The sequence below is a fragment of the Metarhizium brunneum genome, chromosome 2 (assembly GCF_013426205.1).
Source record: "Metarhizium brunneum chromosome 2, complete sequence".
Lineage (NCBI taxonomy): Eukaryota > Fungi > Ascomycota > Sordariomycetes > Hypocreales > Clavicipitaceae > Metarhizium > Metarhizium brunneum.
Window position 1 is genome coordinate 2,286,435 of NC_089423.1, and position 25,494 is coordinate 2,311,928.

The following is a 25,494-nucleotide window of genomic DNA, read 5'->3' on the forward strand; positions in this document are numbered from 1 at the left end:
CCAGTGGCCCGTTGTGTTCAACGATTCAGAAAGCTGAAAGCTCGCTTAGTTTGCTTCTGAGCCAGAACCATGGAGCAGCCTACAATTGGGGGCCCTTCTCAGCACTGGCGCAAAGGAGCTAAATAACGGGTGTCCTAGGAAGAAGGGAAAAAGGAGGCCGTTTTCCCTTTTTGTTCCTCCCGTTTACCGGGTGACCTGTGTCTGGGTACAGTGAGTTCTCGTAATGTCTCACGGGGCTCTGACATGATAGCTTCACTGCACAATTATAATATATCATTGATATTTACCAACACACGCGTATAAACAGTTTGGTCTACCTATTGGGAGTCGTAAACATGGTGACCGTCACCAATTACACATGTGTAGTCATGGGACGCAGGATACCACACCCTGAAGGTTCAAGTGAAGGATGATGGCCTTTCGCTTCATGGGATAATCTAGCGTGAGGGACAGCGACAGATGAAAGAGAAATACACTAATTAATCTCCCATGTACAGAAGAGAGCGCTTGTTGAATGGAGGGTAATTTTGGCAACTATTCAACTCGACAACTTGACGTGCTTGGAACGAAAGAGAGAAGCCGGGAAAGGAGGCTTACTGCGAGAGATTTTGTTGTAAATTATTTATTAACTTGGAATTAATATTAATAGGTTTAATTTTAGTTTTAATTTTTTTTTGAAAGTTTTGAAAGTTTCTTGATTTTTTTCGTTCCTTTGTATTCATCAAGTGCCGTCAAGATGTGCCAGTCGCTAACACGCTTTTTAGTTGTCACTCCATTAAACATCAATGTCAAATCGAGCCCGAAACTCGGCTATACTACACCCATCATCAACTTCCTCACGGCCGTCTTCAGCCTTTACACTCATCCATCTGCCAACTCAAAGAGACGTCCTTCAGGTTTCCCAAAAAAAGACCAATCCAAGTTGCACTTGTACCCCACGGTTCGCAGATGACAGACCATGAAAGGGCATCTTCCACCCCTTCACGGGAGGGCTTTCGCTCCCCTCCACGAGTTCAATCTTCTCCAAAGCAGCTTTACAACTTTGGGGCCTCGGTAGAAGCAGCCGGCGCAGGGGCTCCCTGAGAAGCCTCGGTAGGAGCAGGCGGTGCAGGGGCTCCCTGAGAAGCCTCCTGGCCCTTGGCGTCTTTGAAGGCCTTCTTCTTATCGTCCAGCTCCTTCTTGAGATCCGCGGGAATAGCGGCATCGGCAGCATCCTTGGCAGCCTGCACGCCCTTCTTGGCCTCCTCTACCTTGCTCTTTTCCTCCTCGGGAATCTTAGCCTGGGCCGCCTCCTTGGCGGCCTTCAGGTTCTTCTTGGCTTCGTCCACCTTGGTCTTTTCGGCCTCGGGGATGGCAGCCTTGGCCGCCTTGGCCGCCGCCTTCATTTCTTTAAAGGCGTCCTGTACCCTCTGGTCCTGGCGCTTGGCAAAGTGCATCAAGGGCGCGGATCGGCTGGCAAGGTCGAACTCGCTGACGTCGTCGGCTGTGCGGCGCTCATTGTGAGTAGTTGCCGCCAGGGCAGACGCGCTCACTGATAGGGGAGAGAGTTAGAAGGCTGTTGAGAGTGTGCGGGATACCGCGGGATCAGGTGAAAAACCTACGAGCAATAAGAGCCAAGTTGTGGATGCGAACCATTTTCAAAGATGTTGAGGGTGTTTGGGGGTTTTTGAATATAGAAATTGCTTGCTGTATAAGAGGTATTGCTTGTCGTATGGTATAGACCGGCTATACTTGGCTGATGTCTAAAGTTGGAGAGAAAAGGGATGTTGAGTTGGATAGTCTGATAGACGTGGCGGGATATTGAGGGCTTTTTGTATTGATTGACGCCGGATGGAAACTTTGGATAATACTGATTCCATGTAGGACACCTAGCCCAGCAGGAATTCTTGACAGGCATCTCGCCGCCTCGTGCTAGGGTGTTTTGGGTCGTTGGCACCGTGACAAGTTTGGTATCATGATGGGCTCCGCCTCATATATGCCGATGAATCGCGTGGTTCGAGCAAACTGACAGGTCTGAGTCGGAACGCTTGAGGTGAGGAGACTCTCATATCCTACCATACTCAACTTCTAGTTGCAGGAACCTAGACGAACCCGGAAATTTTTGATCCTCAGGGGGGATGAGCCGCCGCGCATCAACGTCGATCTATCTATCAATACACGTCGCAGCACTAGATTGAACAAAGGAGGCGTTCGCACTTGACCAGTGAGCCTGCCACCGATTATGCAGTTTCTTCTGGACCTGACTCGGCCTTGGCTTCTTCATACAATGCAGCTCCGCTAGGCCCCGAATACCCGTCCTCGATTCGAGACTCGACATCCCAGCGGCGCACGCAATGTCATCTTTGTACCTCAGGGCAACAGGGAGCCGGCAAGATACTGTAAGCATAGCGTCGTGATACATACAGAACGAAAATACATGCATCTTGTAGACATCCGGAAGACCATTGCCGTGGAACCTCGTCATAAACGGCGCACGATGGTTACAGTCTATTTTTGAAGCCTACATGCCCGTCTGAAAGTGACAGACCCATAGGATGGTATTAGCTTGCCATCGCCGGACGGAGCCCTGCGCTTGGCAAGCAAACACAAGTTCTGAATCATCTGATGGACCTTGGAGCCGCATCCGCCAAGCCGAAACATATCCCCCGTCTGCTGAAACCTGCCACAGCCCTCAAGACTGCGCTTTAAAAAGAAACAAGCTCAGCTCCTTCAATAGCCCACGGATAGACGCGCCGGATCGCTCCATCCTCAATCCGTTTGAGTCAGTTGATACCACACATGAAACGCCACTCGGATGGACTGTGTCGCAGAAGGGAGTATATTTAAACGGCCCGCCATGTACTAATGTGGTTTGAAAGATGATATATGCTGTCAGCGAGTCATTTTCTACCCTTTTCTTCTTTTTCCTTTTCTTTTCAAGCACAATCTGTTTCCTAGTCGACAACACGCGGCGAGTAGATATTGTGGAGAATCAAAACCCGGGGATATCGGGTTATATCAACTCGGCCGAGTCGTGGCCAGGCAGTAATGTTGAATCTATTTCCAAGGTTCAAACTCGGGTACATGTAAAACGTGGAGGCGACTTATGCTTGCGTCTTGCCCAAGACAAGTAAATGTCTGCAATGTCATCTTTTCATCATAAGCAGACTGACACCAAGCTCCCAGTCGACTAGTAAGCATTGAGAGCACAGCATCTGGCCTACAGTATGGCGAGTTTGAGCACATCAACTAGAATTGCGCTTTATCAATTGTGAACTGTGTCTAACTGAATCAAGTGGTATCTATTTCACCCGCGCCTTGAATGCCAGCCAACCCAACGCCCTCTCAAAAGCCAAGCCCAGAAATACCTTCAAATGCATGCCCGCAGTATCCATAAAATTACCTCCTCTTTTCGTCAAATTCGTATCAGTGGCCATCTACGTCTTTTCATCACAGATCCATGCCTCGGGTGTCATCCTTGTGATCATCGACCCCGAGTTCCTTCTCTAGTTCATCTGCCACAAAACCCTCATAGTCATCCAAGTTTTTCTGGACATGTATTTTGAACTTGATTACGTCATTTAGCATGCGATCAATTTCTGTGTGCAGCTCCTCGCGCAAAGAGCTTGCCCTCAAGACAAGCTGCTCGTATCTAAAAGCCAATCCTGTTAGTTTCTCCTCATGTCCAAAAGTTCTTGTGCCCGTGCAGGTCGGGGGGCGTACTCAATAGTTGTGTTGATTTCGCGTTGTTCCAGGAGTTGGACAGATTCTGACAATCCAGCTCGCATCCTGGACAACTCCTTCTCCATCTTCTCAATCTGTGCATCCGAACTCAATTTCTGGGCCGTAGTCACCTCTCTCGTCTTTTCGTATTCTTCCCCAGCCGCTCGTACACGGTGTTGCAGCGCTTCGACTTCGTTGCGCTTGTCCTCAATGGCCTCCTTGATACCGTCCAGCAAGTCATGATCTTTCATCATGTCTTCCATGGCCGCACTTCGTCTATCAGAGATTTCCTTCCGTAGCATCAGGAAGTTGCTTCGAATTTGTCCTCGAAGATCGAGGTTAAGAATGTGGCCGGCTTGGTATCCTGTTGTTGCATCGGCTAATAAACGTTCAGCTGATGGCGCCATATTACGAGACGCGTTGAGGTTGGTCGACGTAAAATCCGAGCTGTCGTTGATGGTGAGTTGCAGTTCATAATCTCGACCCCGGGCATTGGCCGCTGTGGCCGGGATCACGGCAATTTGATAAGCAAGAGTATTGTACTTGTCTACCGTGCGCTCAAGTTCTTCGAGTTTTTGGCCAGCTTCTGACTCCTTCTCTGCAACCTTCTTCTTGATCTCATCAAGCCTCTGGCTAGCAGTTTCAATGCCCTTCTGCAGGCGCTCGCGCTCAGAGTTCATGCGGTCAATATCCTGCATGCTAATACCCTGTGCATCAACCGCCCTTTGAAGGCTTCTTCGTTCATCTTCCACTTCTTTCAATTCGTCTACTACCTTGTCCAGTTCTTCATGTAGAACCTGAATGCGATGCTCGTACTTCTCAGATCGCTGTAGAGCCAAGTTGTTGTATTCTTCAAATTTAGTCTTGTCCTCCTCCATGATTTTGAAATGATCATCTAGTACGGCTGGGTCAGGTGTTGCTTTTTCCAGGTCTTCAATTTCCTTGTGCAGTCTTGCGTTCTCGGCCTCGAGCATTTCAAGCTCCGAAACATACTTGGCGTTTGAATCCTCGAAAGCTCTGGCCATGGCGTCGATGTGTGGTGCAAGAATCCGTTCGGCATCGTCATCGCCCGTATCGTCGTCCATGGCGAGCCAGTCCTTGTACGCCGTGCTCAAAAAGTCAAAAATAATGTGGTCGTCGCTAACATCCACACCAGCCTCCAGGCAGGCATCAGCGTACTTGTTGGCAGCATAGCCCTCCAACATTTGCACCAGCTGCATCATCCAATACAAGAGACCCAAAAAAGTGCTCCAATTTTGGCCACCAACGGCAGCTAGCTGGCTTTTGGTAATGCTCCTCTCGAATGGATACCTAAGCTGCTTCAAGATGGGCGGGACTTCCTGGTCAATGTTTTTCAAAAACCTATGGCCGGGGTCAATGCGATGGTACAGCCACTGAAACATGTAATTGAAGTCCTTTTGGGTTGGAGACTTCATGACATTTGGCGACAAGGTATGGCTCATTTGCATTTCGAAATCGTTCTGTGCCATGTACTCCATCAACTCTTGACCCATCCTCATTTGGAAAGATCTATCCTTCAGAGGGCGAGGGTCCTTTGGCACACCGGCAGGCTGCAGCGTTGTCTGAAAGAAGCCTTGGTGATTGTTCACGCCCCCCACCGTCGACTGCCTTGGCCTGTAGATGCTGCTTCGCCTCTCTGCATCAGAAAATTGTCTCGTCATTCCTGGAGTCTGAAGGACATTTTTAGGCTGGAATGATGATCGTTTGACTGATGACGGGCCAATATCCGCAAGATTTGTACCTGAAGATGTGCGTTGGAACATGGGCTGGCTTGGTCTCGACATGGCGAGGGATTGCCTAGATCCCGATACCGATCGTACATGGCCATTGTTGTTCGAGTTGGTCCGTTTCATTGTTGAGCCTGGGGGTGGAAGCCCGGTGTTCGTCCCTATGCCTCCAAGTGTCTACGCCGCAGGTCAGTACATGTGGCATCTTGATGCGACAAGTCTCATTTCCAATGCAACGGGGCGATATGCTATACTTTGTGTCAACCTACCTCTCTTGGCCTGCGGACACTCCACAAACCCGTGTCCTGGGACATGATATAGAGGCGCAACGGGATGCTTCGTGGGAAACTTTGAGACAGGCTCCAGTGCCTTGAGCCGTAGATACGAGAGTGCTGAATTCAAGTTGTGATGTCTGAAAAGTTAAGGGAAGGAAATGCGACGATGCTTCGATACAACCGACAATGGCGGTGCGGGTCGCCAAGTCTGTTGCTCCGAGGGAAAGTAAACAAACCGTCGCCTGTTGAACAGTGATTGGACACGACCCCACTTGAGCCACCAGTGGGGCTTCTAGACACGAAGGCACGTGACCCGTCCTCGGCCTTGACACTTCCCTCGCCTCCTAACGTTGCTCTACAAATGCCTAGGCACTGAAAAAGAGGTGGGCCCCATTTTCTCCAATTAAACGGAGAGACAGCAATGGTGGTTCAAAGCAGCCTCGGCTGCTTCGAGTCATCGCATTCATTTCATGGGTTAATTCCTGTCCCCAGAGATCCACTGATGCTGCACGCAGCCAAGCTAAACCTGCCCACGGCACATGTCGACGACTCCAAACTCATCTCTCCTTCGCTCCGCATCGTCTTTTCTCTTCCATTCTGCCGATCCGTCGCTTCACTTCGCCCTCTTCCGCCTCAGCTTGGCGATGCAGCTGGAGCAAGTGTAATATATAGTAACCACAATGGCAATTCGCGAGGACTTGGTGGCCTCTGCGGTAAGTTCATCATTCGGATCCATGCTCACCATCGACCCAATGCCAGCCGTTTACTGACTAAAGATCCGTCGCAGGCTCAATGTAAGTTAATTCGCCGAAGCAAAGCCTGCTTCCGTAATCCCATTCGAAGGCATTAACACTATGTGCAGTTCTGCAGGACCCGAGCGTTGCGTCCTCTACTGTCGAGAACAAAATCCAGTTTCTCCGATCCAAGAATCTCACCCAAGAGGAAATTAACACTGCCCTCGCTCGCACAGGCAGTCCAGCCCCAGCTGGCGCCGTACAATATGGCTCACCGGCCGGCCCTCCCCAACAGTACTATCCTCCTTATGCACAGCAGGCATGGCAACCACCTCCCCCCGCGCCGCGGAGAGATTGGCGGGACTGGTTTATCATGGCCACTGTTGTCAGCGGGGTAGGCTACGGCCTGTACTCTCTGAGCAAGGTGAGATTCCTCGGACAGTGTTCTATGTTGGTATATATGGCTAAGCATAGTGGAAATAGCGATACGTCTATCCTCTTATCGCACCCCCCACCCCCGAAAGACTGGAGCAGGACAAGAAGTCAATAGAAGAACAGTTTGACAAGGCTTTTGCCTTGGTTGAACAGTTGGCTAGGGATACCGAGGCTCTCAAAGATGCTGAGAAGCAGAGAACCGAGAAGTTGGACAATGCAATATCTGAGCTTGAGACCGTCATGTCGGACCTCAAGTCTGCCAACCGGCGTCGGGAGGATGATGCGCAGCGCATTCGCGAGGACGTCCAGTCGTTGAAGGACGCCATTCCCAAGGCTATGGAAAATCAAAAGACTCTCGCCGACAATCGATTGTCCGAGATCAATACTGAGCTCACCAGCCTCAAAACGCTCGTTTCCCAGAGAATGGCACCGAGTGCCTCGCCTGCCACCGGCACCGGCACCAGCACCACCAGCAGTTCATTCCCGCGCTCATCCGGCAGTACACTTCCAGCTGGTCGATCGTCTACCTCCACGGCCACGACTCCTGCGTCGGCAACCGTGGAGAGTGTCCCCGAAAGCTCCAGCACGTCAACACCTGCAGCAGCGGCTGCCACCACCACCGAAGCTCCCAAGAATCCCGCGCAAAGTTTCAGCCGGCCGCCGGGGCTTACCAGTGGCAGCGGCAGTTCAACCAAGGCGTCAATCCCCGCTTGGCAGATGGCTGCAGCCCAGTCTGCCTCGAGCGCAACTACTGAAGGCAGCGGCAAGGAGTCTGGCACCAGTTCTTGAACTGGTATAGGCGGAGATCGTGGCGAGTTTAATAGGACGCATGACAATGAGTAATGGGCAAGGGTTGAAGAGCTTCATGCCCGCAACATGAGCCTGGCATGCGCGACATGTCATACACCTAAAGTATGGACGTGGAGTGACAACTTTGTAGCTCCTTGAAATCAATACTGCAATGTACTAGTAGCACTGTGACATTACAATGGATACAACTCAAGAATTGGATGCGCAGCCATATCAGAGTTCTGAGCAACAAACCAAGCAGCACTTCTCTGCAGGCTCCGTACATACATGCTCCATAGATGCCTGCAGCTCTCAAGTAAGCAAGTGGACTCGTTTGTCGACGCAAGTAGACGCGGAGCAATAAATTTATGGGGAAGCGATGAATTGCGGTTCTTTGTAGTATGTACTCGTGCGGCAACAAGCAGACTGTGCCGCTCTGCCTCGGCACCGTTCGAACGCCGAACTCACGAGGAGGAGTCCGGGGTTCGGCCCGTTTCCCAGAGCCGTCCCCGACTCCCCAACTCCCCGACTCCCCGCGGCCCAGTGGTGACTGCCACTGGTCACTCCCCCACATTTGTCGGCCTCGAGTCGCAACATGAACATGGTCACTCGATGACTCGAGGACTCGAGGCATCTTTATATACTGCAACCAACCGCATTCGCCGTTTCTGAAGCCCCCCGTAGCCGGAAGTCCTTTCTGGCTTGCTCCTCTTGGTGCATGTCTTTCGTCTTGTTTCTGGTGGGCAAGGATGGCAGTTACTAGTTAGATCCGCCTCCTCGTCATAGCCTCTCACCCATTGCATTGCCCAATACCCCCCTCCATCTTGCCTCGGCCTGGCTTCTCATCGCTCCTTTTCTACTCGACGAACGTTGACGTCTCAGAACACCACAGCCGGCATCATGTCAGATTCATCAACGGCACTCGAGCAGCCGCGTCCACAAACACCCAAAAGACCGGGGGCCTCTGCATTGTTCTGGCTCGGCCTCTCTTACACGCCACTCATTGCCCGAGTGTCACTCTCTCACTCGCTCAACCTCGCAGATAGCTCACCGTACCAGGACCTGCGAAGCGCCGTAACCGTTGCCTTTCTCCGCGCCTTCATTGCGCCCAAGGAAGGAAACCCGCGTCCCTTTTCCCAGACCCAAAGGCGTACCGTGACCAAGTTGCCCATCAAAGGAAGAATATGGGTCAGCAACTACACGGTCCCCATACCTCCGGAGCCGGAATCCATCACGGAAGCAGTCGGCAAGGTGATCGAGTCCCTGAACAATCCGGATGTCCCAGTCCCCAAGACTTATTTGCCCCATGTAGCTCCCGTGTCTGGTGAGTGGACGGGCTATCGAGCCGGCGCCAAACAAGATGAGCCGGCCCCAAGCATCTCAGACAGAGAAAAGTACGTTGAGATGATGAAGGAGGTGAAGAAGCCAACGACCATCTTGTACCTCCACGGCGGGGGGCATGCGTTCCTGGACCCTGCTAGTCATCGGCCGACAGTGAAGAAGCTGGCCAAGATTACGGGTGGCCGGGCCTTTTCCGTACGGTACAGATTGGTGCCGCAGAGTCCTTTCCCGACATCTCTTCTGGATTGCCTGATTGCATATCTCATGCTCCTCTATCCGCCGCCGGGGGCGTTCCACGACCCGGTGAAACCAGAGCACATTGTTATTTCAGGAGACAGGTACGTCCCCCGACCAGAGTCCCTCCCCAGCCTGCATGCCTCCGGGATAACTGATGCTCTCCGTCTCGCAGCGCCGGCGGAAACTTGACCATGGCCTTGATTCAAGTCATTGTCGAGCTAAATCGCCTTGGACAACGCATCACATGGCACGGCGAACCGCGGGACATTCCCATCCCCGCCGCAACGGCCTGCAACTCCCCTTGGCTTGACATCTCCCACAGCTCCAGGCCGTACTATGGAACGATTCCAGGAGCCTTTGACTATCTCGGCCCCCTGGACGACATGGGGCGGAAAGGCCTGACCCCCTGCGACATCTGGCCCGCCCAATCCCCGCGGAAATTCATGTACGCAGCCGACGACATCATGACGCACCCATTGGTGTCGCCCGTCATGCGACGAGACTGGGCGGGGTTTCCCCCCGTCTACTTCTGTACAGGGTGGGAAAGACTCGCGTACGAGAACAAGTTCCTGGCGCAGAAACTCGAGCGCGACGGCGTGACCATGGTGTTTGAGGAGTACGAAGCCATGGCGCACTGCTTTGCGCTCGTGCTGGGCAGCCTTGCCGAGTCGCGGAGGTGTCTGGACGGCTGGGCAGGCTTCATTCGACAGGCCGTAGAGAATCCGGCCGGCTTGAGATCCAGCGCCATGACCATTCATGCCAAGACGTTGAGGGAGACTCCCCTCGACTTTGGCGACTTGTTCGATGTTTCAGAGGGGGAGGTCAGGAAACGGGTCGTGGATAAAGTGGCCGAGACGCAGGCTTGGATACCCTCAGAGTCCAAGCTGTAGGCCATGGATTTGTACCTGCTCAGAAAGCTATATGAGACGGAAATATGTAGAGGCCTAGAAGCGTTTTGTAGCGTGTTAGTGATCCATGTCAAGTTTTGATTCGTACAGGCTTTGACTCAATGGAAGGGAAAGGGGGGATTTGAAGAAACACAAGTGTCTTTTATGAAGTGAATTGGCAATTTGTCAAGTCGCGATAAAGTGCATTTGAATAAAGATGCACACACTTTCCAGGTGCCCCTGCCTCTGAATAAATGTGTTTAAAGAATGCATCAAGACCACAACATAACTCATAGACATAACAAGCTGGCGGGGAGTTAACAATAATGACAAACATCCCCTCCATGATATCCAGCATCCCTTGCGCTCCGCCTCGTTTTCAGCGAATCTTGACTGGGTAATCGATCTTGTGAACTTCTGTAGCAAATAGTTGAAACAAATCAAATATCTGGACCGTGGTTCGAACATCAATGCTTCTGAGATACGTACCGCTGCGGTTTGTTGTAGGTTATGTGTCCGGGCACAATTCGCGAGAGGCGATGCTACTCCAATGATGGCAATTGATTACACCAAGGAGCCATTGGATTCGGAAATAAGTTGATGAATGAACAGCTGTAGGTAAGCCCAGTGCGCATCTTGACTGATCTGCTTGACTAACCCCATGTCGTTGTCTGAACCCGGTCCAAAGCAGCTCGGAGCTTCGAGATCCGCAATCGCAACTCGGCCCACGTGCCAACAGGCAGGACATCGCCAAGCTTCATCAGCTCGACCTCCAGCTCGCAACTCCAAAATTTCCCAGGTTGCACGCCCGCCCCGAGCCGCTCCCACGCGCCGACCATGGAGCGCCACAAGCAAGCCGTGGCCAAAATCGCCACCGCCGTGCGCGGCTTCTTCGACAAGAAGGAGTCCTACCGCATCTTCCACGGCTCGACAAACAGCACCAGGCCCCGTCCCCGTCCCGGCGCGCGAATCGTCGACATCAGCGCCCTGTCCAACGTTGTCGGCGTCGACCGCAGCTCCCGCACGGCGCTGGTAGAGCCCAATGTCCCCATGGACAGACTCGTCGAGTCGACCCTGCGTCACGGCCTGGTGCCCCCCGTGGTCATGGAGTTCCCCGGCATAACCGCCGGTGGTGGCTACGCCGGGACAGCCGGGGAGAGCAGCTCCTTCAAGCACGGCTTCTTCAACGAGACCATCAACTACGTGGAAATGGTCCTGGGCAATGGCGACGTCGTGAGGGCTTCCAACGAGGAAAAGCCAGACTTGTTCCAGGGCGCGGCGGGATCCGTGGGGACGCTGGGCATCACCACGCTCATGGAGCTGAAGCTCATCGAGGCCAAGAAGTACGTGCGGACGACATACCACCGCACCGCCAGCGTGGCAGAGGCCGTGGAAAAGGTGCGCGCAGAAACGCAGAACCCCGACAACGACTACGTGGACGGCATCCTGTTCTCCAAGGACCACGGCGTCATCATCACGGGCACCATGACGGACGAGAAACCGGCCGATGCCAGAGTACAAACCTTCAGCCGTGCCCGCGACCCCTGGTTCTACCTGCACGTCAAAGACCGCACTAAATCCACCGCCTCGTCTGCTCCCCCTTCCGTCGTAGACTACATCCCCCTGGCAGAATACCTGTTCCGCTACGACCGCGCAGGCTTCTGGGTCGGCGCCCAAGGGTGGACATACTTCAAATACGTGCCCTTCAACCGCTGGACGCGCTGGCTCCTCGACGACTTCATGCACACGCGCATGCTGTACCGCGCGCTGCACGCCTCCGGAGAATCGGCCCGCTTCGTCGTCCAGGACCTCGCCCTGCCGTACGACAAGGCCGACGAATTCGTCAACTACACCACCGACGCCTTCGGCATCTGGCCCCTCTGGCTGTGCCCGCTCAGGCAGACTCTCCCCCCGACTTTCCACCCGTACACAGGCGAGACGGAAACCGCCGCCGACGGATCGACAGCTCCAAAGGATATTCTCAACATTGGCCTGTGGGGATGGGGCCCCGCCGACCACGACGAGTTTGTCACCAAGAACCGCGCCCTGGAAGACAAGCTCGTCCAGCTGGGCGGGCGCAAGTGGCTGTACGCACATACATACTACGACCAGGACGAGTTCTGGAAGGTCTACGACAAGAACCGGGGCTGGTACCAGTCCCTGCGGGACAAGTACCACGCCACGACGCTGCCCACTGTCCACGACAAGGTCAAGATCGACGTTGATGCCGCGCGGGAGGAGCGCAAGCGTACGAAGCAGTTGCTCAAGAGCAGGTGGCCTGTGGGAGGGCTGTATGGCATCTGGCAGGCTATAAAAAGCAAGGACTACCACTTGCATCGCCGGGCCGAGTGGAAGTACAAGGGCGACAACTAAAGGTATTCAGCATACTTCTACCTGTGCTGGGAAAGATTATGAAGCCCTGTACTATACGGTGAATTGTCCGTGGTCGTTGCGGGTTTCTTGTATTGTACAATATTAATAGTAGATACCATAGATATTCCAATCGTTAGAAACCGTCGCACATGTGCACATGTTTTCTTTTCATGTATTGGTACTTTAGTATTTCTTTCTAAAGTCGTGACGTCCCTCGCTCTATAAGACGCTACACTAAACTTTCCTTCTTGGAGCCCAAATACGATATTTACACAAGCCACGAGGTCCCCTTCCATCATCATTTCCTCAGTGGCTCAATTAGAGGGCTATTCCCATGATATGCACCCTTTCTGTGTGCTCTGCTTCTATGTGCCCAGTGACATGCCCAAGTCCCGAATACGTCTACCCTCGTAATGATAAGTCATGTTGGTCAGCCTCCTCTTTGGTGTCCATATATGTCGATCCCAGATACCCAGATATGCAAGGTTCCACTGATCACATTGTGTCATGCAAAGCAAAATTCAAGCAACATGGCTGGTCTACTTAGTTTTTGGCGGCCGCGTTTATGCCTGGACCTTGTACTCGCGCTTGAACATATCGTCAACCTTCTCCAGGTAGTAAGTGCCAGGGATGATGGTCGAGGGTTCGCCCTTGGGGGTGTAATCTTTCTTCAGATGGGCCTGATGACGGAGCTCGCACATCTAAATACACAAAATGGTCAGCCGGCTGGACAGCACAAGGGCCAGAGATAAAAAGGCAGACTTACGGCATCGAAAGTCTCAGGAGGGACGGCACGGCGGGCCTCCAGACGAGAGGGAATGTTCAGATTCTTGGCAATGGCCTCAACATTGCCGTTAACACGGAAGGACATGAAGCTCGAGGCCAGACCAGATCCATATGAGAAGACACCAATTCGCTTGCCCTCCAGGGCCTTGGGGTCAATAAAGGACAGCAAGCTAGCAACACCACCCCAGACGCTAGCACAGTACATGTTACCACACATAGTAGCAACCTGGGTAGCGGGCTGGACACGCTCCTGGAACTTTTTCTTGGTCAAGGTCATGAAGGTCTTCTCAACAACCTTGTCAGTCAGAGACTTCTCATAATCCATGTCACGCAACTCGGGAGCCACCTCAGCGAAGGCGGGAGCATCAGCGTTGGCGAGGTAATCATGGTACAGCAGTCGGGCGTACGATTTTTGCACGAGCTTGCAAGTAGGGGCGTGGAAGGCAAGGTAGTCGAAGCGGTCGAGGGGAGTCTTGCTAGCATCGGTACCGTTGGCATTGCCATTGGCAAGCTTGGACTCGCGCTTGCAGTAATCACGGTAGGCAGCATCCAGGGCCTTTGTGTAGCAGTTAATGGAGTAGTGCCCATCGACGTAGGGGTACTCGCTGGTCAAGTCGGGCTTGTAAAAGTCATAGGCGTGCTGCATGTAGGTGCCTCGCAGGCCGGGCTCCATAACGACAGGGGCATCAGGGCCGATCAGCATAGCCACGGCACCGGCACCGCCCGTAGGGCGAGCATTGCCCTTGGCGTACAGAGCAATATCGCCAGCAACGACAATGGCATCACGGCCGTCCCAGGCGGAGGATTCTACCCAGTTGACGCTGTTGAACAGGGCGTTGGTGCCGCCGTAGCAAGCATTGACGGTGTCGACGCCTTCGAGGTTGGCATTGTCACCGAATAGCTGCATCAAAACAGACTTGACCGACTTGGACTTGTCCAAAATGGTCTCGGTGCCAACCTCCAAGCGACCAATAGAGTTGGGGTCGATGTTGTACTTCTTGAGCAGGTTCGAGGTAACGGTAAGGGCAAGAGAATAAATGTCTAGCAGCGGCAGGTGTAAGCTCATGAAGCGTTTCGCAGACAGATCAAGGTACGGAGGCAGCCTTTTCCTGCATCGGCTTGTCCCCTTCACATGCAGATCCTCATGAAGAATCCAAAAGGGGTAGACGGGTCGGTCAGGCGGAGAGAGTCCAACTCACCCTCGCGGTCATCGCAAAAGCTCATCTTGGTCTGGCCGAGGCCAATGGTGTATTTTCCGGCACTGACGCCATCGAATTTTTCGAGTTCGCTCTGCTCGACATACTGCAAGGGTGCAAAACGAAGAAAACGCGAGTTAGCGATGTCGGCGGCGGGAGGGGCAGCAATTTGGGTGGATTGTTGCATGTCTCGACTTTTTTTTGGGCGAGGGGCACGGAGGAGAGGCTGATGCGATGCAGGGCCTGACTACATACCTGGCTGGGGAAGTAAATCTCAATGGCTTTAATGCCAATGTTCTGGGGACGCGAAGCCATGTTGTAAAGGAGAGCAGGAAGAGCTTGGGAGAAGGGGAAGTGAAAACAGTCAGGAGATGTGAAGACAACAGACGGGTGGAGGGGCGTTTTTGTTTAGAGCACGAGGGAAGAAAGGTGTCGACTGATAATTATTACGTCTGGTCCGCCCCAACCAAGCTCAATCCACATGCTTCGTCCCGCCTCACGCTGACAACCGTCGACCTTTTGGCCCAACTTAGGCCATCTTGGACCAGACTAGACTCTTGCAGTGCCATCATTTTCACCGCCCTTTTTCTGAATGGCCAGCAGAATCAAGATACGTCTTGACATGTACTTTCTCGAACCAGGAGCGGATCTCTCTGCCAGGGGGGGTGGAGCGTTGGGAGGGACTCGGGACGGGATTTGATGCGAGACGCCACTTCAGACCAATTTCTCTTCATTTTAATTGTGTATGTATTATGCCCCCCACACCACCTATCTACAATATCTACCTGGTTGGTACATGGTGACATGCTACTAACACATCTCTCTTTTTTTTTTTGCCTAGGCCAGGTTTATGCCATCATCTGTTTCGTTTCCTATGGCTGTGGAGCTTGTTCGTAACGCAATATTTCCCGTGTCACAGAGACTGCTGTGGATTTGCCAGCATTTGATAACGGAGTCCTCCGTACGAAGACGAACAGACAAATTGACGAATCTCCGCACAGCTCTTGGGTGGTACACAGTCGAAAGCTGGGCGAGATCGTGCAAGCTAGTGGGCTTGGACCATGCAAACAAGGTGGCAGCTTGCCTCCTGAAACTGCTTGTTAGCCCAAGGTTGAAATTGTTGTTGGGGGAGATTGTCTCGGAAATTTAGCCTCTTCCAAGATTTCTACACTTTGGGGTACATGAGGCGCAGCTCTTGTGTTCACGGTCCAAGCACGAACACGCAGAGTCACGCCTCCAGACCACCAACCACCAACCACCAAGAGAAACGGATTGAGAGAAAAAGAGCATGTGGACGCAGGAGCTTCTGTTGCCGCGCAGGAACGTTGCCTCGAATTGGCCACATCATGAATGGGAAAGTCTTGCCGAGACACACATTTCTTGATATTCCCTCAATTGACTCCATCTCAGCTCTATTCGGTGGAGACGTTTGGGTCATCTGGATATAATTCACGCTCCCTTCAGGGGTCTCTGATCATCTACTGATTGATAACGGAAGATCTAGGCGAGTCATCATGACTACCTAGGTAGTTTGTGGGCCAAGATGCTAGTCTTGAACCCAGTTCCTGGCTAGATTCTCGCATCTTCCTTCTGCTTGCCTCGTTCTGAGGCAATTTCTTCGCCGAACCGCCGTGATTCGACGTCCATGGCACAGCTGTGTATCTTTGTTTGGGCTGAGCGCCAGCCGTACCATGCAACCTGGTTTGAGCCGCGCATAACGCCACATGTGCCTGCAATTGTAATGGCCACAATGCGACAGCGAGTCGAGTGCTGATGCCGTTTGTGTGCAACACACCAAACAGCATGGGTTTGGGAACACCTTGCAGATGGCCAACAACTGCCGACAGCCAGTGTCATGTGTGCAGTATTGATGGCACTCCTATCCGAGGCTGTCAGGAAACGGTCGCTATTGCCTACTCACATTCGTTGGACAAATCAAGCCGCCTAGATTACGCGTTCGTGGCCGAGAGGAGTTGGCATAACATGGTTGCCTGCGTACCGCCTCGCGTCAATTTCAGGGTCTCAAGAGCTGCATGTGCAGTGGCTCAGCCTCTTTAGGGCGTATGAATTGGCGGCTACGACGGATTTAGCGTGTCGGGGCCTGAAAACAGGCCATTATGACGCCATACTTGGATTGCAGTCGAAACAACAAATTCTACGCCGCCAATACAAATACATAGGTATCTAGGTATGATGAACATGGCATAGCCCATCTTTTACAATGGTTGTCCAACTGAATCACAGCTCCATTCAGGCAGCAACGCATGCTCACATTTCGTTCTTGTGCAAAAATAACTTCGCAGCGAGGCGACGACCTATGTAGTTTGAATTGCCAGAATCGTTATTACGGATGCTATGAATAGCCCAGGAATAGCCCCATTTCGGCTCGGATTGCGGTCAATTCTTGGGCACGGGACTCGCTCGTGAATTGTCTGGTAGCTCAGTGATTATGAGCTGATTTGCTGCAATCCTCCCGTGTCAACAAACTACCAGACAGTACCCCTTTCCGCAGCCAGCCGACCCCGTCTCCTCGCCCAAGAATACATGGGCTGCAGAACGACTGACGTAACTAGTCAAGTTCTGTCAAAACTCGATATTATAGTGACCGGCAGTAGCAATGTCGGCGTCTCTGCCGTCGTCTTCGCCAAGCAAGTCGGGGCGAAAAGCGTCGTCCGCGTAGACAAGCGCCTAGAGTCACGGGCGGGAGCAGGACAACTCGTGCCTCACAGCTCGGGACGATAGAGCCGTCCATGACGGAGGCAGCGATGCAGGCTGGCACGCAAACACTCTGGTCAACACCATTTCACTCCGTCAAGCGGAGCCCGGACACGGCAAGGCTCCCATGTCGCCGCCGGCCGCTCCGTTCGACGCAAGCCGTCACCAATGGATAGCTGCCGCCACCGGGCCTGAAGCCAACACTCGCAGGAGGACCACGTATCTCCGCCCGGCTTAAAACATGGCCATGGTCCGTGGCGCGCCTCTCAACGCCGGAGAGTGCCTGGAGTGCCTGGAATACTGTATCCAGACCTGTGATACCCCAGCGGCGGGGCACTGCTCCGGCTGTCGCTCCAAAGTCACCAAGTCGGGATGCCCTCTCGGTCCTCATAATCAATGTGGATGCGGATCGTTTTGTAGAAAAAGGAGCGGGCATGTACAACTACGTGGTGCCAACTTTTGGCCGCGCCGTTCTCCAACAGCCAGATCACTTGACGTTCTATGGGTCGACAGCGTTGCGACACGCAGGGAAGTATCATCTGGAAGACTAGAACCGTGACGAGGCTCAAACTTCGAAATACTGCCACTAGATGGAGGACCATTTTGGGCATGTCAAGGTTAGTGCAGGCATCACTTTCTCCTTTGGTGGTGTTCAGATAGACCCTGGTATTGCTCAAATATTACGTGTATCCAGTGGCCCTCCCAGCTGTGGAATTTACTGTGTTGGGAAGACGATGGGAGGTTTACTTTACATGAATTACCCTGGTGGGAGTGGACTGACTGCTGGAATGGTGTTTGGGAGACGTGCTGGTAACGTAGCCGCAGTGTTTGTTAAAGACCCTCCGGGAAAATAGGAAGCCAAAATAACATGGGATTTAACCACGAAGTTTAACTTGAAGAGTTGGCTACTGTTAGTACATTGTTACAGGGAGGGTTTGTTTAGTATCCCCTCCGGCGTAACTAGTACCTTAATTACAATATAAGTAGTGTAAATAACTAAGACTAAGCTTTTATAGATTTTTATACTAATATATACTAATATTAAGTAATTTTCTTGTTTTTATGAATTTCTTAAACGCCTCGTAATATAATTATATAATTAATAATTAACTGACTTTATGTGGTTTCATACCCGGAATCCGACGGACTCTTCTTTGGGTTATCAGACTTCACAGGAGTCAAGCTATCTTTATCGAGCTTGTTCTTTTCAAATGCTTTTTCAGCGTCCCCTTGGGACGAGACAGTCTCTTTGTCCTCCTGTCCCGTCTTGTCCTTTGTATCCTCGTTTACATTCTTCTCTTCTTGTCTTCTGTTCTGTTCCTCCTGTCTCTTTTTCTCAGCCTCTTTCGCCTTCTCCTTCTTCTTATCCCTCCTCATTTGCTCAACCCAGATGCCCGAAGCAGCCAACGCACCTTCTGGATCGTGCTTGTGCTTTAACAGCAGTCCTTGGATTTCTGCTGGACTGAACTCGAATTCTGGAATCTTTTCTCCAAACTGCCTGGCCTGTTCGTCCACCCGTTTGCTTATTTGCGCATGCTTCTTAGCAAGCCTAGCTCGCCTGGCTTCCGAGTCTGAATCCTTGGCGTTTACCTTGGAGGCAATTTCGCTTTCGTACGGTGCATAGATAGAACGGAAGATGGAGGCGGTCATACGGGAGTCTGCCAGGCCAAAAGGAATGACCATGTCGATGCGACCAGGACGGATAAGTGCCTTGTCGAGCTTTTCAATATGGTTGGTTGTCATGATGAGAATACGTCCTTCCTGTGAAGCCACGCCATCAAGGATATTGAGTAGACCTGAGAGGCTGACACGACCAGGAGGAACCGGGAGTGGCGTAGCCGCTTTAGTGCCGTTGGCAGAGGTAATGGCTTGTGAGGGGACTTGTCCGGGAACAGCTGGAGGAGCGGCAGAGTCCTCGCGGGTATGAGTTAGGCCAGCACTGTCGATATCCTCAAGCAGTACGACGCATCGAGTAGGTAGTTCATGGAAAAGAGAGGTGAGATTCTCCTCGGTAGCCGCAGCAGAGCTCAAGCTGACGATATAGATCTTCATGCGGAAGTATCCTGCCAACGCGAGACTGAGGGAACTCTTACCAGTTCCAGGAGGTCCATGGAGCAAGTATCCTCTTCGGTACGGAATGCCGCGATTCGCATACCACCGACGAGTAATGGGGTTTAGATAATCAGCAGCGTCGTCAATCAAGTCCTGTTTCACATGCTCGTTCAGAATAACTGTTGAAAAGGGTCGATTTAGGCGCGACATGCATCGCTGCCAGTAGATATCGGCAAGATTTGCGCGATAAATGACGGTTTTGCGATCATCCTTCTTCATGTGCAGTTGTCTCGCCTCCAGTAGCAGTTCCTTCAGAATCCTGGGATTTCTCCCCAAACAAGATATCCGCAGCTCTTCCTTCTCGCTCGCCGTCATGCCGAGAATCTGCTCGCGGTTCTGGACACGCTCGAATGTTAGAGGACGCAGTCTATACCAAAAGAAGTGCGTGCCAACGGACGGGGTGTAGTGGAGAGCCTGCTTCAGGTCGTTGGACAGGCCAGTGGTTGTGTTAACTGGAGAGTCTGCCGCTTCGTCATCCTCGTCTTCAGAATCCGAAGCATTGTAGCTGCACATGAATCGGTTTCGAGAATTGATGTTGGTATTTGCTACGAAGTGGCGAGAGTTGTGCGAGAATTTCTGTTTCGAGAGCCATAGCATGACCATGTTGTAGATCTCGTCATCGGTACGGATGGTGACTGATGACATGAAGTAGTCTTCAAAGAACACCCAGAACTCTTCCTTGACATAATTCCATGCCACTGATGCGGCGATGACGCCGAGCAGGACAGGGACATACGAGTTGAAGTCGACACCGACGTAGGCATGTGCAGCAGACATGAGCATGGAGTACCCCGGGAACAGATAATTCAGCAGTGCGAACTGGGGTGAAGGGGCGCCTGGTATACCAGTTCCATTGCTCGTCGGTGTAGGCTGCTCAGCCTCTTGTCCAGCGTCCAAAGCTTGCTTGACTTGATGAAAGAAATCCATAGTGGAATATGGCCAGGATTCTCGATGACGATAACTTTGATGGTGGTCAATGGCCAAGAAGTTATCGTCACAACACGTAGCGTTCGTTGGAAGAAGAAGATGACGCCAAAAACCAGACGGCGACTTGCTGGAGTATCCCGCGTGCCGTTGATCTATCTTGGGTAAGTATAAGTACCTAGTACTTTCCTCGTCACCACAAGAACAAGGTTGTTTTGCGGCGGGCAAGAACGACCAGGTCTAAGTAGATTAAGTACAAGACAAAAGATAGTTAAATGAAGAGGTTGAGCCTTGGACGGTCAGACAGACTTGCACGGCAGCCTCATTTATATGTGCAGATATCAGCACTTGCAGCCTGGACTACGCGGCTGACAGCCGGCTGCCTGCACATGTCCGGTGCATCTTTCACCGACAAAAAGGCAGTGTTGGTCATGCTGCATGCACTCCAGATTTGATGGCACCAGACGCAAGCCTGGAGGCAGCAGGCAGCAGGACCGCATTGGCATCAGCAGTGTACAAAACGGCATCATGACTACTCCGGTCAATCGTCGAGCGACGAACGACGTCAATAGTGGAGAGGACGGTGGCGAAGAACAAGTTCTACGGGTCGGCCAGTGCCCTCAAGTTAATCGAATCAATGAATTAAGTTAGACGGAGATTTTGGCGCCACCAGGACTTGACAACTTCACCAGTCTGGACACTGGAGTCAATGCCTAGTTGACATGTAGGACGGACGAACCACCCAGTGTCGCTTGGCATTGTCGCACAGTCCTCTGAGTCATCGGTTACAACTTACGCCCCAACATTTTTGCATCTACAACATACATCCCGGGCGAGCAAACCAGTGCAGTTATTCATCTTTATTTCTATTTAATTCTTTAACCAAAACCCCATGCCAGCACTGCATTAGGTAAGGCCCAATCATACCTAGAAACACCCATCATAATGCATAAGAAGCTTCGGAGTTGTGATTCATGGCTGCGGCATGGCTGCGGGCCGGCAAAGGCTATCTCGCGATACAGCCACTGCGTGGAAGCAAACTTTGCGCATCATACATGTACTATGTTTGCGTGCAAGTGACTCAGTCCGAAAACTACGAGCTTAAATTGAACACTGTCCGTTGGTTTGCCTCATCCCGGCGAGACCAGTGCGGTTTTACAGTCATCCGTCTGTCCAATCAGCTCAACCTAGTCCAGCGATTATAACCACGAACTGGAACCCAACGCTCACTCTCGCTGGACGATAGGCTTCCAGGGCGCAGATCTTCTTCCATCTTGTTTTGTGAAGAGGAATACGACACACTAGGCTGGCAGGCACGGATGGGCTCCGTGACGAGAGGCAACCAACGCTCTAGCCTCCACATGCTGTGCTGCACTTGGAAAGCCCAGGCATATCACGAGATTGCGAAAGTGGACAATGTCGAATACCAAGGTAGGACAAGCCGGGGGACCGATGACCTAGGAGTGGCCCGGAAGGACCAGGGCAGATCGAGCTCAGCCTTAGGCTCAGCCTCAGCCCTAGATCAGGACTTGGGCTGCCAATGCAAGCTTGCCAACGGACTCATGATTGGCTTGCCCATAACCAACGGCACTGGGCCATTGCTTGTTGGGTACTGGCACCAATTGGGCTGATTCGGGCAACGTTGACGGGGATGTGAATCCAAGGACGCTGTCCTGGTGGTCAAGTGACGGATGAGATCGCAACCTGCTCATACGGCCGCTGTCGATAGGCAATATGTCTGCGAAAACTGCCGGCTCGAGCTCGTATCCGGGAGGTTTCCGCAGCTCACTAAGGACAGGCATTCATATAATGAAGAGTCCTGAACATTTATGAGACCCAAGTAGTATCGGGGATCAAGTCAACAGAATGGCATCATCTCGCCAGGGCGGCGTCTGATGCCGTCTGAATTCCTGCCGTAGCTCAATCCGCATTGTAGCTTGATTCAACGCAAGGCTCACTACCAAGTCAATCTGCCATGCTGTATTCAAATGCATCCTGCCAAATATTCCATCCCCGTCACTAACCCTCCGCGGTGTCATCCATTCCACAATGTCAATGCTTCCATCATACCAAACTGAGTCAACGAAATGTAGCTCCCGGCCCAGCATAAGTAAGCGTGCGAGGCCTCTACGCCTCCTGTTCGTTCGATAGAGGTTCTTTCCCAGGAGATCTTCCACCAGCAGCTTCTTCGACAATACTCGCCGGCGCGCCATCCGCCGCCTCCTCCGTATAATAGGTACTCGCGACACCCCAATAGCGAAAGAGGTCGTTGGTACCTCGGGTCGTGGCCCAATATACATATGCGCCTTGGTCGGTATACATCATCTGCTGAGGATCGTATACATAGTAAGTCTCGTCGATGCGGGACCGTGGGAATTTCCCCACGATATATGTGGACGCCACAGGAGCACCCGTGATGTACAAGACGAATCGCAGAATCCAGCTGGGATTCCGGGGGATCGGCCAGATCGAGTACATGTAGTCCATGGTCTTCATTCGGCCCGCCGGGTACACGGTTCGCCTTGCGCGCCCCGAGGACACGGATTCGGCTGACGATGCTGATACCATGGTGGCCCAATAGCTTTATGGTGGTGGGGATGATAATGATGATGATGCTGGTTGGGTATTCAAGAGGATGTTTCGGTTTCAATGTAATAAATGTGCACAAAGGTTGAAGAGTTGTATGGGAGCAGAAGCATCGGCCAGCACGTCGTATTGAAGCATGTATTAATGTAATTTTAACTCGGAACTATCTGGCATGGGAACTTTGCAAACCTGCAACAGCATTGCCGTCATATTAGTAGCTACCCGACACCAACGAAGCACAAGGACCGACAAATGCGCCTTAGCTGTCCACATTCGAATTGACACGACTGCGTATGAGTGACACAGCTTATGTCAAGGTCAAACTGAAGACATATGACAATTGCCGTAGATGATGGCTTGGCACCAGAAAGTTGCGCCGTTTGGGTCCAATGCTCGGGTCATCGTGAGCTTTGGGCGTGGACGGCCAACCCTTCTGCGTCGCCACGGCACACCGTCTCCTGAGATTGGCCCGAGTAGCACCTGGTGTCATTGTGCCATGTCGCCATTCTTCATTCGTGTCGAACCATAAACGAGCGGCCGTTGAACGCCCAGCACGTTGGATCGTGGACATGCCATTCATAACCCACACTTGTCGGGTCGAAGCGATGGAATTTGCGGCCGTCGGGCAGAGACGACCAATGGCCGTCTTTCGCTTATTTGGACGGCCTGGAATACAGATCCGTAGGGCATCTTCAATCGATTGATGTCAGGGACGAGAATAACCGGGCAAACGAGCACGGCAAAGTCGTGAATACACCAATTGGACGCAGGATATGGCATACTCTGTGTGTCGTCGATGATTGCATGGGGACCGACCAAGAGCTTCATCAAACATGTCTGTAGTCACTACGAGAGCCGACAGTGGCCCGACACCCAAGGATAATAATACATTCACTGTAAACGTGTTTCTTTTCCGTCGTTCGTCGTTGTATCTCGATGCTGACTCTTGCAGTTTGTGGGCTGTCAATAACGAGCTGGACAGGCGGATCGTATGCCGTGAAGATGCAGTCGCCAAAAAGTCAGCAACTGGCCATCAGCACGGACTGGTGTTTCTCCCATCATCCAAGAGTATCCACGTGCCACGGCAGCATAGCCATCACTCAAATCTGTTAAACCTTTATCTCGGGTATTACGGCAGAATCGCCAAGAGCCAACGAAAGGCCAGGAGTCATCTCAGGCTCTGTAAAGTACTAGCAGTACGGTCACCGTCGTTCATCACCAAGGATTACTAGGATGCGCGTATGGATAATTTTAGAGTCATGCCATAGCCGCGCGTGTGTTCATCTTGCCGTTGACCTGAAACGTTGTTGTGCCGTCAACGTCTCCGGTTTAGTGTTGGCAGTCCATCTTCTCCATGTTTCATTGTCACGAGAGAGGCTCAATGAAACGGGAATGATTTTGACTGGGATTGTTATTGAAGCATTCCGCGTATGCTCAGCTAATAGGGGATAAAGATATCCCTTCATCAAGGCTGCTGGCTTGATCTCCTGGAGTCGGCGAACCCACTCGCACCCAAGAAAGACGCGAGCGAAGCCAATTAACAAACATGGGGAAAACCCTCTTTCAACACGTGTCGCTCTTCGCATTCTTGTACCGACACCGTGCTCGATCCAAGGCCCGACCGCCAGGCCGTGTGCAAACCGGAAGGCGGTTCTTGTGGTCATAGTCGAACACTGCAATGCCGAAACATGTGCATTCACGGGCATTATCACCTCAGGGGAACCCTCCAGGGACTACGATGTGGACTACTCCGCACATTAGTACGTAGTAGGCAAACAAATGCCAGACATGCTGGCTGGCCACATCAGCGATCGGTCCTAGTCCTAGTCCTGGTCTGTCGCAACCCAACCTCGTGCCTCGGCTTGGCGACCTCTTGGCAGACGGGAAATGGCCAAGGGCATATGTACAAGTACTACTAATAACAATGGCGAATGACGTGGTTGAGTGGTTAGCAATACAGTATCTGTTGAGTTTTTTCTTGGCGAGCGGATGCCACAGTCGCGGAGCCAGGGGACAGAGTCTGGAGATTCGAAGCAAAACCTGCCGATGCCTGGGGAAGTTAGGACCGGGATCATCGTGAGGGAGGCTACTCCGTAGTCGTAGTATTGCTATTGCTGAGCCGGCCTTGTTGTGGGAATGCCTTGTGCGACCCATTTCAAGGAACCAGATCGCTGAAATCTGGGGAAATGGGTTGATTTGTCCAGTTGCCCCATGCCGCGCGACCATTACGATAGATGATATGTACTAGTAGTAGTACTACATATACTAGTAATAGCACAGGGTATGATACTATGTATCCTAGAGTATTTTGTTCCATTTGCAGTGCCGCAGCCAAAGAAGAAGGTTGAAGTTTCAGCCCACTGAACCGAGGAGGGCGCTTTTTGGGCCGACAAGCATCTGAACGGCGGGACGGATTACGACACGGGCCCTCGAGATTTGCACCCTTCGCGCTGGGCTTCAAGTACGGAGTACTAGTACTGTACATGCATTTGTTTTCATGGAGCTGGTAGCCAGGGGTCTGGCTTTTGGGTTCAACGGATTTAAGCATCCGTTTGTTTGTGCCTGGAGCACTCGGTCGGATGCTGCTTCGCTCATTGCCTTCTCCCGGGATGTGGAGCTTGATAGAGAGTCGGCATTGCTTCAGTTGCCCGTTA

At 52.2% G+C, this 25,494-nt stretch overlaps 8 protein-coding genes across 8 annotated transcripts; 3 read left to right on the forward strand and 5 right to left on the reverse strand.

Moving 5' to 3' along the window:
* Window positions 1-1,034: 1,034 nt before the first annotated feature.
* Window positions 1,035-1,635, reverse strand: G6M90_00g036520 (uncharacterized protein; the record flags this gene model as incomplete). The annotated part of the gene is made up of 2 exons (XM_014691557.1): window positions 1,035-1,531; window positions 1,602-1,635. 2 exons carry the CDS (start codon window positions 1,633-1,635, stop codon window positions 1,035-1,037), a joined length of 531 nt encoding a protein of 176 aa, XP_014547043.1.
* Window positions 1,636-3,429: 1,794 nt separating this feature from the next.
* Window positions 3,430-5,507, reverse strand: G6M90_00g036530 (uncharacterized protein; the record flags this gene model as incomplete). The annotated part of the gene is made up of 2 exons (XM_014691558.1): window positions 3,430-3,631; window positions 3,703-5,507. The coding sequence occupies 2 exons, from the start codon at window positions 5,505-5,507 to the stop codon at window positions 3,430-3,432; spliced, it is 2,007 nt and encodes a 668-aa protein (XP_014547044.1).
* Window positions 5,508-6,405: 898 nt separating this feature from the next.
* On the forward strand, window positions 6,406-7,683 carry PEX14 (Peroxisomal membrane protein PER10; the record flags this gene model as incomplete). The annotated part of the gene is made up of 4 exons (XM_014691559.1): window positions 6,406-6,438; window positions 6,513-6,519; window positions 6,588-6,883; window positions 6,943-7,683. 4 exons carry the CDS (start codon window positions 6,406-6,408, stop codon window positions 7,681-7,683), a joined length of 1,077 nt encoding a protein of 358 aa, XP_014547045.1.
* Window positions 7,684-8,583: 900 nt separating this feature from the next.
* On the forward strand, window positions 8,584-10,151 carry bah_0 (Acetyl-hydrolase; the record flags this gene model as incomplete). The annotated part of the gene is made up of 2 exons (XM_014691560.1): window positions 8,584-9,362; window positions 9,434-10,151. The coding sequence occupies 2 exons, from the start codon at window positions 8,584-8,586 to the stop codon at window positions 10,149-10,151; spliced, it is 1,497 nt and encodes a 498-aa protein (XP_014547046.1).
* Window positions 10,152-10,985: 834 nt separating this feature from the next.
* On the forward strand, window positions 10,986-12,521 carry DHC24 (Delta(24)-sterol reductase; the record flags this gene model as incomplete). Its single annotated transcript, XM_014691561.1, has 1 exon — window positions 10,986-12,521. The coding sequence occupies one exon, from the start codon at window positions 10,986-10,988 to the stop codon at window positions 12,519-12,521; it is 1,536 nt and encodes a 511-aa protein (XP_014547047.1).
* A 563-nt stretch (window positions 12,522-13,084) lies between these two features.
* hcs1_1 (Hydroxymethylglutaryl-CoA synthase) lies at window positions 13,085-14,818 on the reverse strand (the record flags this gene model as incomplete). The annotated part of the gene is made up of 4 exons (XM_014691562.1): window positions 13,085-13,222; window positions 13,288-14,348; window positions 14,507-14,609; window positions 14,759-14,818. The coding sequence occupies 4 exons, from the start codon at window positions 14,816-14,818 to the stop codon at window positions 13,085-13,087; spliced, it is 1,362 nt and encodes a 453-aa protein (XP_014547048.1).
* Window positions 14,819-18,334: 3,516 nt separating this feature from the next.
* On the reverse strand, window positions 18,335-20,257 carry G6M90_00g036580 (uncharacterized protein; the record flags this gene model as incomplete). The annotated part of the gene is made up of 1 exon (XM_014691563.1): window positions 18,335-20,257. The coding sequence occupies one exon, from the start codon at window positions 20,255-20,257 to the stop codon at window positions 18,335-18,337; it is 1,923 nt and encodes a 640-aa protein (XP_014547049.1).
* Window positions 20,258-22,381: 2,124 nt separating this feature from the next.
* On the reverse strand, window positions 22,382-22,822 carry G6M90_00g036590 (uncharacterized protein; the record flags this gene model as incomplete). Its single annotated transcript, XM_014691564.1, has 1 exon — window positions 22,382-22,822. One exon carries the CDS (start codon window positions 22,820-22,822, stop codon window positions 22,382-22,384), a length of 441 nt encoding a protein of 146 aa, XP_014547050.1.
* Between the last annotated feature and the right edge of the window lie 2,672 nt (window positions 22,823-25,494).